At 29.8% G+C, this 14,844-nt stretch overlaps 1 protein-coding gene across 1 annotated transcript; it reads right to left on the bottom strand.

Annotated features, from left to right (window-relative positions):
• Window positions 1-262: 262 nt before the first annotated feature.
• LOC107437099 (uncharacterized) lies at window positions 263-14,621 on the bottom strand. Its single transcript, XM_016048990.5, has 6 exons — window positions 14,440-14,621; window positions 12,687-12,739; window positions 10,783-10,887; window positions 7,857-7,904; window positions 4,097-4,153; window positions 263-447 (listed from the first exon to the last, which is right to left on the bottom strand). Exons 1-6 carry the CDS (start codon window positions 14,573-14,575, stop codon window positions 397-399), a joined length of 450 nt encoding a protein of 149 aa, XP_015904476.3. The 5' UTR covers window positions 14,576-14,621; the 3' UTR covers window positions 263-396.
• Window positions 14,622-14,844: the final 223 nt, after the last annotated feature.

Genomic DNA, 14,844 nt, shown 5'->3' with positions numbered 1-14,844 from the left:
GACGCAAATTTAATTACAAGATTCAAAAATCATAACTGGAAAGAAAAGTCTTAATTTTTGAAACTCCTGTGACCTTTCCACAGAACCTTAAGGTTCCTTGGAACACTATTTGAGAATCGCTGATTTGGTATATTGTAAATACAATCATTTCTGTTATTTTACAATGTTCTTCGTTACAATTTCTTAGTTTGTTGTCCTCAAGCAAACGTATCTGAAGCAAGGATATTGAAAATCAACAAAAAAAGAAGCATTTACTGTTTAAATTTATTAAGAATGCTTTCTATTTATTTATTTATTTATAAGTAATCATTTGTTAAATAATTTAATGGTCGAACTGTTGAAGTTCAATGTTTCTTTATTGAGCTGCATTTTAATTCGATGTTAGTACTTGATTTTTCAGCATTTCCCTTCTCCATGAAGTCTGCTGAATAGTAGTACAAAACAGTCCTAAAAAGAAAAGAAAAACATAAATGTTAAAGAAAAAACATTTAAAAAAATATCTTTTGAAATTTACAACTGTGTAAAAAAATTTTGTTTTTCTTTTCTTGCATTTGCAAAAATTATTAAAACAAAATACAAACGCTTATGAATTAACGTGAAAATATGTTAAAATAATTACTTTTAAATAATTTTACTGTCTTTATATAATTTGTCTTGTCACAATACCTTATGAAAATTAAAACAGCATATTTTTTTTACTTTCTAAGGCATTGATTGTTGCACTTCCAAATTATGAAACAGTAATTCTTTTTGTTAGCACGAAGAAAATATTAAGCACACTGTAAAAAAGTCAGGGACAGATTACAGTATAAAGTAGCGGCGCTCAGGGTGGCAATGCATTTCAGCGTAAAATTTCTTCTTACCGGAATATATTATGGAACAAAAATTCTGATATAATTTTTTCAGAAATAATATCGCAAAACCACTGGATTACTCCAATAAAATAAATATTACTCTTAAAATTACGGTACATTACTTTACGGCAGAAGTGGATTTTACGGTAAAAATGGATTTTTCCGATGATGCACCCAAAGTGCTCGCAATTTATAACGTAATTTGAAACGGAATTTTTTACTGTACAACTGTCTTCAAATGGTATAGACAAACATGTTCGATTTAATTTGCAAATTAAAACACCGAACACATTGATAATTTTCATTTGGATTACATGCATTAAAATTCAATCTTAACCTATTTTTTAGTTAACTGTGCGTGAACTTACAATTTGAATTTTTTTTAATCGTTGTGACGAATATTTTTAACAAATTTTATTTTTTAAATTTCATTTAAAAAAAAATTGTAAAAAAGTGAATTAAATGATTTGTTCATTAATTTGGTAATTGATTGGCATTGATATCTGGATAAATTATTTTTGTGTTTTAAATGAATGTAATTTAAGCATATTTCAATGAAAATAGTAATAATACCATATTCAACACTCATGAAAAGGACCATAAAATTATCCATAAAATTTCAATGCAATTCAATATCAATCAAGCTTCAAATGGTTTAATAGTTCAAAAATTTGATAATGCTCTTGCCGTCAGGCTTTCCATGGGAGGTTCTCGTGGTCTTCCTCTCTATGTAACGCAAATGTGGGCTAGCTCCATCAAAAAGTCGTCAACGAAGGCAAAATTTCTCCCAATACTCGATCCAGGAGCTCCCTTGTCTTCTGGATTGGGTTCAAAATTACAAGGCTACGAATTTGAACATTAATAGTCGCAAACCCATAAATTTTTGGTCGGCTGTTCAACGACGGTTATAAAATAAAAAGTAGCTAGGGCAAATGATATTTTAATTTACGAAATCCGACACAAAAGCATATTTTTTCCACATAGAATTATCTAATGTTCAACAAGTTCCGAAGGAATAAACTGTCAAATTATAGGAGGAAGCCTCAGTCTAGATGTGGTGCAACAGTTTAATCTTGAATGCGGGAGCAGAACTTGCATCGACGCTCGACACCCATCGAAAGCTCTATCTCCTGAGATACCGCGGTTTTCACCCCATATGTGTTAGTTTTAGTAACTGCGCATTTGGTCATAACTCTGGACTCTTTATGCAAATCAAAACCTCTATTCACAAAAGTTTAACCTCATGATTGCCGAGAAAAATTTCGAAATTCATCCTTCTGCCTAGTACAATCGGTTTCAACACGTTGTTTTGGTGTGTAATTGCAGAAAAGAAGAGACACGCTTATCAATCTAAAAAATGTTTCTTTTACAAAAATAAATAAATAAACAAATAAATAAATAAATAAATGCCGAAATTAAAAATTTGATGAATAGTAGTATAATAATAATAAAAAAAAATTGTTAGAAATCTTCTGTCCTGTGTTAGATCCTAAAATATGTAGAACATAAAGTTTCTCACTTCGAAGTTGAAGAAAAATAGTTATCTAATTCACTTTCGAATTCATTTCTAATTCACATTTCTAATTCACTTCATATTTGCACTAAAATGAAGAACTTGCATTATATAATTCACTTTCAGGCATATTTGCACAAACAATAAAAACTTGTATTATCTAATTCACTTTCAGACATATTTGCACAAACAATAAAAACTTGTATTATCTAATTCACTTTCAGCAATATTTGCACAAAAAATAAAAACTTGTATTATCCAATTTACTTTCAGCAATATTTGAACAAAAATAAAAACTTTTGTTTCACATAGAGATAAAAACGGATGCGAAAGCAAAGTAAAAAAACGCGTGCTACTGAAAAGAAAAACAAACAATAACAGCACAGTTATGATTATTTTCCAGAAACTTCTTCACCCCCCCCACTTGACTGAAATCCTTTGAAAATACTCTAAAAATTCACTCTATTGCACTCCGCAGCAGTGGGAGTAGTTTTAAGAGTGATAGCAGCACATGGTAAAGCGCATTGCCTAATTTGTACTTTTGAACGACGCATATATACGCCAGCTCAGCGTATATTTTCGTGGGTGGTAGAAAAGGAGTTAAAGCGTTAGTTAAAGGAGTTAAAGATCATGACTCTTTGACTATGGAATGCGCAAACTTATAAAAATATCTCGTAAAGAAATCAGCTACTATTCCGTTTCTGGTATGCCGTAACAACTTACTAATGCAGTACTTGAAATTGAATACATACATTAATATTCAAGGAACCTATTTCTTATTTGCATATTATCAGAGTCGAGGGGGCTCAGGGGATGGAGCACTTGTTTTCTAATTAGGTGTACCAGGTTCGAATCCCAGTGATTACTGGTCGATATGAATTCTGCACTTGGCTCGTACTGACTATAGCACTTTCGTAAAATGCTTCCACTGGTAGGCGGATTGTGGGTTAGAGTCCCCTTTCAGTCGGACAAACGGTTTTCATGATTTTCCTCTCCATATAACGTAAGTGCAGGTCAGTTCCATTAAAATCCTCCACGAAGACTAGTTTCTTCCAATGTATGATCCAGGAGTCCTCTTGTCTCTGAAGTTGGGTTCAAAACTACAAGGCTACGGAATTGAGCATTGATGGGTCTGGTGTTTAAAGCCGGTTAGAAAGTAAAATAAAATGCGTTTTATCACAATAAGATAAACGTCATCGGAAGCAATGATAGTTTCGTGGTTTTAAACGATCTCTGGAAACGGAATAGTATCAAAATAGCATTTAAAAAATGTATAAAATAGTGAACTCTTCGTATAAAAGGTCTAACTTTCTACAATTGAAATGTATTCCCTTCAGAACCGTGTTTGCATGTACGTGAAAATGCTATATTCTGCCTTACCATCTCACAATATCCTATATGAAACGAGCCTTCCTGATTCTATAGCCTATGAGTACACGGACGCTACCTCAATATGGTACTTTTACGTATACATCTAGCATTAGATCGTAAACGCAACTCGTAAGTAACGAACGTTATACTGTATAAATAAATAAAATTTTTATTAATAAATTTATACGTAAATCTTTATTGTAAAAATAATAAATATTAATTCTAGAAGTAAATAAAGTTACATAATAAATAAATACATGTTAAATAATTCACTTATCAATAATTCATTGATAAATAATTCATTTATAAATAAATACAAATCAGTATTAAATTATTTAAAATACCAAGTGATACTTACATTCATGTCTGTCATTTTTTTGCATGTTACAGCTTGCATAAAATCAGCACACGTTGACTAAATATGTAAAAAAAAATTTATAAGTAAAAAAAATGTAAAAGCATACAATTTATAATCATATTTTTCATCAGTAAAGTTAATAAATATGACATTCTATGGAAAAACTGAAGCTAAAATCATGATACAATTTAACAAACCTGTTAAAAAGGACTACACATTTATTTATTTCAACTTTTTGTTTTTACATATTTTGAATAAATGATATATATATATATATATATATATATACATATATATATACATATATATATACATATTTATATATATATATATATATATATATATATATATATATATATATATATATATATATATATATATATATATATATATATATATATATATATATATATATATATATATATATATATATATATGTATATATATATATATATATATATATATATATATATATATATATATATATATATATATATGTATATATATATATATATATATATATATATATATATATGTATGTATAAAGCACAATAAAAACAAGAACGACGAAATATAATAAGTTTTATTAACTGCGCAAAAGCTGCAAGAATACAGAACTCATGAAATAAGTTAAAATAATGAGAAAATATGGAAAATAATAAAAATAATGACAAGAGAAGAAAATTATTAAAACTAATTTTTCAAAAGTATTTAAGAAAATATAATTTTTGATATCTTAAAAAAAAAAAAAGGAAATTAAAAATCCGGAAAACAAAACAAAGAAAATATATAATCTCTTCATCAGCCCACACGATTATATCCGTAAAAAGGAGTGTTTTCTAATATTGTATTAATATAGCCAAAGCAAAATATATCACTACAATAGTGTTAGCAGCACTCAAAAAAATTTAAGCGAAATTAGAACACTGTAAGTGAAAAATATATACAAGAAAACAAACAAATATATCAAAGAACAGAAAATAAAATGTAAAGAGATTAGAGAACAGTGCACGAAAGGAAATCTACATAGTGAGGAGCGAATAAAATGAGCTTATGCGTACCGGAATCTTTCAAGAATGATTTAAAATATTTTCGTAATAAGATTGCCAGATTACAGAATATGAAAACAGAAGTGATATAAAGTGATATCTTATGGCACGTTCTTACTGCAATACTGACGTGCGACCTTGTTAGTTACCTTGGGTGGGCCCGAAAATGGATGCGCGCTAGGTAATATATATACTATATATATATCCTTTAAAATTTAACTTATAATATTCAAACTCTGTCAGGTATTATATTATAATAAACTATATTACCATGCCAATATGGGAATTTTTGTGGACAAATAAGGGAGCCTACGATTGACCCAATCTTGATGTTTCGAGAACTTTCTCACTACACTAATTTATCAGTGCAGATGATATTTTAAGTAAAGAAATCAAACATAAAACCCTACTTTCTCTAAATAAACATACCTTTTTTTCAACGGATTTTGATTTGCGGCCGATCTCCCACATAAACTATTGATTGATATAAATATTAATTTTTAATAGGTAGTTGCAATTATATTACCTCAAGACAGCCTTTGATAAAGACTAACGTTTTCTGAAACTGTTAGATAGATGTTTTTATTGTATGCATAAGTATTTTAAAATTGCAAAGAAAGATGGAGAATTAGAAATTATTATCAAAGACGAATATAAAATTTGTTTTTAATTATATTTTACAGCATTTGAAATACATAATCAAGAGAGCTTAAAGCATTTAATATAGAGAATCATTAAAATTAAAATTCTTCATTATTGTATCCAAAATGTTCAAAACTTCTCAATTTTTAATTTTAGACCAAGTATCTAACTATCAAACTAAGGCAAAAACATTTAAGAAAAACATTCTTTAATACTTTGAAATATTCAAAGAGTTAAAGTAGCATTTAATATAATTACAAACATAAAAATTTATTATGTGATCAAAATTTGGCGAGCGGACGCTAATTCGAAAATCACAGTTAAAATTAACCCCCAGTCCATAATTGAAAAAACTCGTATGGATTTTCTCGTTGGCAGAGGAGAAATATAGCACACGCGTTCTTCAGAAAAAAGATAATTTTCTTCGACAGGTAACCGTTCAACCTCGGTAGTGATTGAATGTTACAGTAGAATTGTAGAATTAGGAATCCGATCACTCTCGAATAGCTATCGAACAGGTTCGAAGATATCGAATCAAAGAAGCGCGTTTCAGAGCATTTATTTATTTATTTTGTTGCTCTGTGCAGATCTTTGTTAGATGTCAACAATCAACTGAACTGCTGCTTTTTCCTCTACAATATTTTGGTATATGTGGATTGGTCTTGGCTTTCCTCAAGAATTTCCTTCCTATGCTTTCATCGTATTTGTCTCTGCTTTTCCTATTCTTCCTCTTCTTCAGCACTACAGCCTAGAGCAAGCCAATATTTCTCAACCTTACTCCTTCTGGAAATGCAATTTACTGCAAATTTTCTCCGTTGTTAACTCTTAACGATCTCAAATTCTTTTAAACGCAATCTAACCACCTCGTAAGTGGTCTGCCTAATTTATTTGTACACTCGATCTTTGAGAAAGTCCAGTTTCGAACCCCAGAGGCATTAAATTGTTATAGGATCATAGAGGACTTTGTGACCTATACAAATTTAACGTGCACCAGTAACCATTTAATAAATAATGGATTCTTCGGCCGGCTGGATTTGAACTACTGTTCTCAACAACACGAGTCCAACGTCTTACCAACAAGGCTATCAATGTCTGCCTTTGGTGTTCATCTGTGTACAGCTATGTTAAATAAAAGGCATGATAACTAGTCTCTTTGTCAAATGTCTGTCATTGAATAGAAAGCATCTGATACATTGAACATCAGTTAAACTGTACACTTAATGCATCGTAATGTCATTCATTCTGTTATCAACATGCTTGGACAGGATATCAAATTCAAATTTCGCCTCAAATTTCTCAGTCTTGGTTATACAAATCGTAAGTTGCTTTAAATGGTACAAAAAGAGGATATATCTAAATTGCTTTTTCCCTTATTGCTTCAAGAGTTTGTCTTAGCAAATAAATCTAATCAACTGTATGATCTGATTAGCGATCTCTCTTTTAATAAGTATAATTTACTTTTCAAACAACTATTCCACCTGGGTGTTTGCTTAACGCATTTTATATGACTGTGAAAACTTTCCTTGTGTCTGGTCGGATCTATTATCTTTACCTTCAAACCTTTCTTTAACATAATTAAAATTAGTGAAATAAATATTTTAAGTAATTATATTTCAAAAGATGTTGCTGTAACATATAAACAGTAATTATCTTGTTATCAAACAGTAATTAGTTCATAGATTAAAAAAATACGTACTTTATTGAAATAATAATGAGTTTCATATTGAATGGTAATTCAGAAATATATTTTTCTAAAACTGTAAGAGTTGCCACAATTTTTTAAGAGAAAATTGAAAATTCCTTTCTCAAACTAACATACATTTCAGAAATGAAAGAAATTTAATAAATTGACGCAGTTTCATTCACAATATTGGACACATGCCCAATAAACTCTGAAGCTTAAGACGAATTTTTCTATAAAATTTTGACGGTCACGTAAAATCTTTGACAAAATCTTTTAAAAATCAGAATATCAGTGGCCCTAATTTCAATTTTTATGATTTCTTCTTGACATATGCCTTCTAAAATAGTATTTAAACATACAAAATAAGTTTATTACAAGTACTTACTGAGTATTCCTCTACTATGAACTGTTCAAGATCGGTAAAAAATTCATTCTTAAAAAGAGAAATATATCTTAGATAAATTGCTGTAATATAATTTTTTTCTCCATAAAACGTTTATTCAATGATTAAAATAAATTAATAATGTGCTTAATATGAACGTCCTTAATATACACCGAAGAGCCATTACATTATGACCACCCTGCTAATAACATGTAGGACCGCCTTTATCCCTCAAAACTGCTAGCAATCACCGTGGCATTGATTCCACAAGGTGCTCATAGATAGTCTGAGGTATATGGTACCAAGCGCTCACCAACTGGTCCTGCAATTCCCTCACATTGCGAGGGGGTAGCGAGGCAGCACGAATTTGGTTTTCCAAGTTGGACCACAAATTCTCTTTTGGATTAAGGTCAGGTGAATTTGTTGGCCAACACACGACTAGAAAGTCACTGGAATGTTCCTCGACGATTCGACCCTTATGACGTGGTGCATTATCTTGTTAGTAAACACCACCCCCGCAGGAAAAACTGTTGCCATGAATGGGTGAACCTGGACTGCAACTATGTTCAAGTAGCTTACAGACGTCAGGGATTGTTCTATGAGGATTATGGGTCCTAATGTGCCCCGTGAAAACATTGTTCCTGGGCGAGAAACCATGAAAACTTGGGCGAGCTCACTGTTATAGATGGAGGGTGGTCATAATGTAGCGGCTCTTCGGTGTATATGATGCGCCCCATTACAACTGCATGGTATTTAAGGAATAGAAAGGAACTGTAGCGAAAAGAAACTCCTGATAATATAAAAACTTCATTTCAGATGGTAAATCTTGACGAAATTAATCGAATCATGTCGATTTTTATCATTTTCACATGTTTTGAAACAAATAAAGTTTTTATGTTATTAAAATGCCAACCAGACTGTGTTGGGGTCACAGAACTGGTCATGCATCAGAAAGGTTTTGGGTTCGAATCTCGGGTAAGGCATGGATGTTCTTTCCTTCTCTGTATAAATTTTATATATGTATAAATTTTAAATTTCATGAGCTGCCTCGCGCGAACAATAGCATTAAGCAAGATGATTCTAAATGCAATTTATTATTTTAATTTTGATCGTATGAACCGTTAAATATGTGTTTTTCTTAATCTAATATCGTAAATGCAACGAGAAGGATAGCAAATAATAAACAAAAAACATAAAAATTATTTTAGCTTTATTACTTGAGTCGATATTTGCCTTACCGTGTTGTGTATGATTTTGTTGTGTTTCGTTAATGAAAATGGAAAGTATCATTTTAGTAGTTTATTTTATAGTATACAAAGTATACAATTTGTATTGGTTTGAAATAAGTGAAATATCAAACCTGTTTGCTACAATTGTCTACAAATAACTTATAAATTATTAAATTATCATCTACTGAGGTTTCGTGACAGTTTTGAACTTCCGATAAAATTTCCGCCCTCTTTTTAGTCAGTTTGATAGAGAAAATCATTTTTAAACTTGGTTAGGGCCTTAAAGTTTTCCCATGCATAAATATCGACTCATCAGATGATTAAAATTCATTGCTTCTTTGTTCAGTTAAAACTGCTAGAAATTGAGGGAAACGTGATACATTGTGAAAAAATTCCTCATCAAATTGCGTTAGAATAGCCAGCCGATTTCACCGTAAAATCCATTTTTACCAGAACATGTTACTGATCATAAAATCTGATATACTATATTGCCATTTTTTACAGGTATGACTACCGTAAAATCAGTGACTCATGACTCTAATTAATTTAATATTACTGTAAAAATACTGTATAATATTTTCTGACAAAAATGGATTTTATGGTAAAATGCCTTTTGTGGATGATGCAAACAAAGTGCGGGTACTTTATACCGTAATTTGATCCAAGTGTGCCCTAACAACCAGATAACTTTGGCCACCAGATGGATATGCTAGCTAGACGGGTATGATTGATAATAGAGTAGTCAATAAAAGCAAAACGGAGGGTCTTGTACATTTCCCCGACATTAGGTTGCTTGATAGCTCAATTTCCTGACTCCGTTTGCCCGACAACTCATTTGTCCGACAGAGGTTATGCTCGATGGCTCATTTTCACGTCAGGAACGTTTGCCAAAAGGGTTTATTTGCCCAACAACTCATTTGTTCAACAGAGCACCTGCTAAAAAATTTGACTGACTGACAGATATATATGGTATATTTGAATCATAAGTTTTGGAAAAAATAATAATTATGCCGTCCATGTTCTTTAGTACAGCCATCTTAGTAGTACATAGCTCCATTTCAGCAACAAACGATACATCCAGTTTCATTTTTTTTAATTCCACAGACACAATGCTATTTTAGAGCCTATCAGATCATTCAGAATGAACCGCTCATTCTAACTTAGCAACCGAGATTTCATAATTTACTGCCATGTAGGAAAAATGAAACGTTCCTTAGATTCTTATTCCAAGTGGTCTTAATCTACAATTATAATACCAAGATTATAATAAATATGAATGATTACTTCAAAAAATAGCGAGCAATATTTTATAAACAACAGCGAAAAATAACGAAAAACTAAACTTATCTCCTCTTACATTCCATTTCTGACGGGCAAATGAAACAGTCAGGAAAATTACTTGTCAGGCAATTCTACATCTCGGAAAATGAGTTGTCGGGCAACGTACCAGCTCGGAAAATGAGCCGTTGGAAAAACGGAGTCGGGTATTTGAATTGGAAATGACCAGATCAGAAAACAAAAATGTGGTATAAAATTTAACTTTGAGAGATCTAAAGATTTTGATTATGACGATATCGGAACTTTCTACAAATTCCTGAAAGTAACTCAGTCTCAGTAACCAATCATTACATTTCAATGGCTTTTTCTTTCAATAGCAAAATAAAAATTTATGAAGTAAATATGTAACGTTTTCACCATACCTGCTTATCTTCATTCATGCCGCAGTAGTCATTATATGCTGTTTCTAAGTCAGACCATTCTCTTTTGACGCTATCTCCCATAATTTTCAGCATCTTCGTTAATTTCTTTAAAGAAAAAAATATGTAATTTTTCCTTCAGTAGGAAGTCAGAAGAAAAAATAAGATATCCTTTTAACCTAGTTGTTTTTCATTAGATTTTCATTTTCTAAAAACCAATATTCGTAAGTAAATTACTCTCGAGGACTGTTTTCTCTTATTAAGTTATGTGATGTCTAAATTAAATTATCATTTTCCTTATTTAATAAAAATTCTTGTGAGTTCCAAGATGACTTTTTCATTATGCTTTCTTAGCATTTTCCGCTACGCACTAAACTCTGCCAGCAGTTTCTCGCAATATGGATGGGAAATTGCACTTCTTAAAGTTGTCTCATTAAAACTAGAAGCAAATACTAATTGATTAGATTTTGTAAAATGTTGTAGCACATTTGTTGTTTCTCATAATACAGGTATGGATGGGGAATAACACTATTTAAAATTGGCTCATTAAAGCTGGGAGCAAATATTAATTAAATAAATTTCTCAAAATGTTGTTGCGCATTTGTTGTTTCTCGTAATACAGAAGAGGAATTTGCAGTATTTAAAGTTGGCGCATTAAAACTAGAAGCAAACACTAATTGATTAAAACTTTGTTTTATTCGCACATTTAACGTCACTTAAGGCTTTCCAATTTTGCTAAAACAATTTATTTTTCAACAGTTAAAGTATTCTCTGCAAGATTAAATTTAATTTAAAATCTTCAATTTTTCATAACAAATTTATATTGGGTCCTTCCAAAATTATTTTAATGGTTCATTTTAATATTTTTTTTACACTCATTTATTTATTGAATATTTAAATAATAAAAAAAATTTTAACATTCATTTCTGATGTTTTTTTTAAATGATAATCATGTTCATTGGTAAAATTATTATTGGCGCATTAAAACTAAGACACTGATTGATTAATTTTGTAAAATTATTAATTTATTCACACATTTTGAGACGTTTAAAGCTTTCTATTTTTGCTAAAATTATTTATTTTTCAACAGTTAAATTAAAGTATTCTCTGCAAGATTAAATTTAATTTAAAATCCTCATTTTTTAATAACAAATTTATATTGGGTCCTTCCAAAATCATTTTAATGGTTCAATTTAATATTCTCGTTTCGCTCATTTATTTATTGAATATTTTATAAATAAAATAAGTTTTAACATTATTTATTGTTGTTTTTTTAAAATGATAACTGTGTTTATTAGTATGTAATTGGAATCCATTACTTAGGCATACTTTTTAAATAATGTAAACTTATTATTTTTAAGCTTATTGTTAGCTCCCTTTAAAGGCGAATTTATTTTTCATCTCTATTCTGAATCATAATGATCATTGATGTTCTAGTAAGATACTTAGTATATTTCCGCACAAAATATGTGTAGTAATAATTAAAATATTTAAAAAATAAAAATATTATTAAAATTTTAAATTCTAGAGTTTAAACTGCATACATTAATTTTTAAAATGTGTTCAATTGCCCTAAAATGCATTAAAAAATAAATCTTAAAAACTATTTTTGCAGTGAATTTTCAGTATTTTTTTCAAAAGCTAAATATTTGGTTCGGTCTAATAATAATTGTTGCATTTTTGTTGCTGCCAGGTAACAGATATATCTGGGTTTGAGCTATTTGTAATTTAGTAGCAGTAGAAAACAATGTTTACATTGACAAATGTTATAATTTTTAAAATGTGTTAAAAAGTTTACGAATTTTATAATGAAACGTCATTATTATAAGATTCTAGTTATGAAGCGGTTTCTATTTCCTCACATTTGTTCTTATACATAAACTTTTTATAAGAAAAAATAATCTTACCTGTATAGGAATCAGATATTTGCATTCTTTTACCTCGTTATAGGCGTCTTTATCTGAAAAAAAATGTGATTTTCAAAAATTAACTAATTTCCGAGTTTTAAAATGATCTGGAACAAAAAAGATTAATATAAAGGTGTTAATTAAATTCATACTTTAATGAGAATGTATTCCCTTTTGTAAGCATGTGAGGAAGAGCGTAATTAATTAACTTACAAATGACTTTGCTAAACTATTGATGGTAATAGATTTATCTTGGTAAAATTATTTTTTTTTAAATCGCAGCAGAGGAAATTTATTAAGCTAACAATTAATCCCCATGTAAACGAAAAAAAAAGCTTTTTGGAGGATGGTTTGTGAGCAGATACAACATATTTTTGATTTCGGTTAGCGATGCAAATTTAAAAAACTCCTTGTATTGTACTTATAATCCGTTAAATTTTTTAAGTTCAGAAATATTCTTTATTTCTTTTTGCATGGGGGAGGGAATAAAAGTTAAAGTAATATTAGTGAAAATGTCGAAAAATCCTTAGAATTTTAATCCTAAATTATTTTTCTCAAAAATGGATCAAACAAAAAATAATCAGCATTTTGAAATTTAATATCTTTTTCTTTTAATATGAACGTAATAAAAAATATATCTAGCTTCATTAAAAATTTAATTTGTGATTATTGAAATTAGTGGATGGGCCCCTATTTGTTTCTGTGAAGCTCTTTTCAAGCACATTATAAAATGAGAGCATGGTGAAGTGGATTTAGACCGGTTAGCTGGTATTGAAAATCCTGTTGGAGTTCGATCTAGGAACTGTGAGATATAATTAAGAGATTAATTATTAAGTTGCATACAATATATCATTCATGAGCCGTGATGGCTCAGTAAGATGAACCAGGTTCGAATCCCAGCGATGGATACGAAATCCGCATCCGGCTTGCACCAAACGTAAAATATCCTGAGTGGTAGACGGCTCATGGCAATATTTTAATTGACTTTAATTTTTGTTACTTTTTAGAACATTTAAATGGAGTGCCGACAAAAACGAGCCGACACCACCTTCTTTTTGCGTTTAATCGAGGTGCCAAAGCTACAGAAGCTGCTAAAGAAATTGTGCCGCGTGATGCTTTACGCTGCGCTTTGTTCAATAATGACGTCGAATTACGGGTTTTGGTTGGACATTTTTTTCGAGACACTTCCTGGTGATTTCTACCGAAGAGGCATTGAAAAAGACGTTGAACGTAAGGAGAAAGTCGTAAACAACAACGGAGAATACGTTATTGATTAAATTGTTGTTATTTTATGTCAAAAAATAAAATTATAAAATTAAAGGAAAACAAAAAAACACGGGAACTTATGCTTCAACCCAATATTTTAACCAAATGTAATAAATATTGCATTTAGATAATTAATTTGAAAAATTTCTGGATAAATTTGCTGAAAATTATAAAGAAAAATTTGTTAAGGAGAATTCAATAAATATTTTTGATATTTTCTGTTTTAAATTTTCATTTATTTATTTATTTCGGAAAGTCTCTGAAACTAGTCTCGGAAAGATTTTTAAAAATATTTAATTATAAAGTGTAATGGAAATGTAAAGTTCAAGGAAATGTAGCATATTTTTTTAGAATTATGAATATACTCCTTTGTTTTATGTATAGTCACTTAGGAAAATTATAATTTTTTTTAAACTCACTTACTTATTGATAAGGTGCAATAATTACAACGCACACGTTAACGATATAAACATGAAAATATTCTCACCCTCTAATGAGCATACAGTCCACTTCGCGCAAGATGCAAAGTATTCACCATCACCTATGTCTCCCGAACTTGAAGACTTGTTAAAACCATTTACAATGGTCAGAACAATAATAGTTAATGTTAAATTAATTTTCATCTTAACAACAATGATTATTTACTGCCTTATTTTAATATCTATATTCGGCTATGTATACTCAACTCTGCTGAATCAGCTTTAAATATGTTAAAATCAAGCTGTATAAATAATGAAATGTGTTGAGAAATATTGTGGATTGATTCAATAGGTAAGTTTGGTCTGAAACAATACGGAATTCACTTTACTCCGGGATCTATTTCCTTATTCTTTGTTTGGAACTCTTTGGATTTTAAAGAAAAATTAGAAAAAGAAACTATATTACGATTGCA

This window comes from Parasteatoda tepidariorum, chromosome 5 (assembly GCF_982258835.1).
Source record: "Parasteatoda tepidariorum strain Cologne lab strain chromosome 5, Ptep-v5.0, whole genome shotgun sequence".
Classification (NCBI taxonomy): domain Eukaryota; kingdom Metazoa; phylum Arthropoda; class Arachnida; order Araneae; family Theridiidae; genus Parasteatoda; species Parasteatoda tepidariorum.
This window is presented reverse-complemented; position numbering and strand designations above follow the sequence as displayed.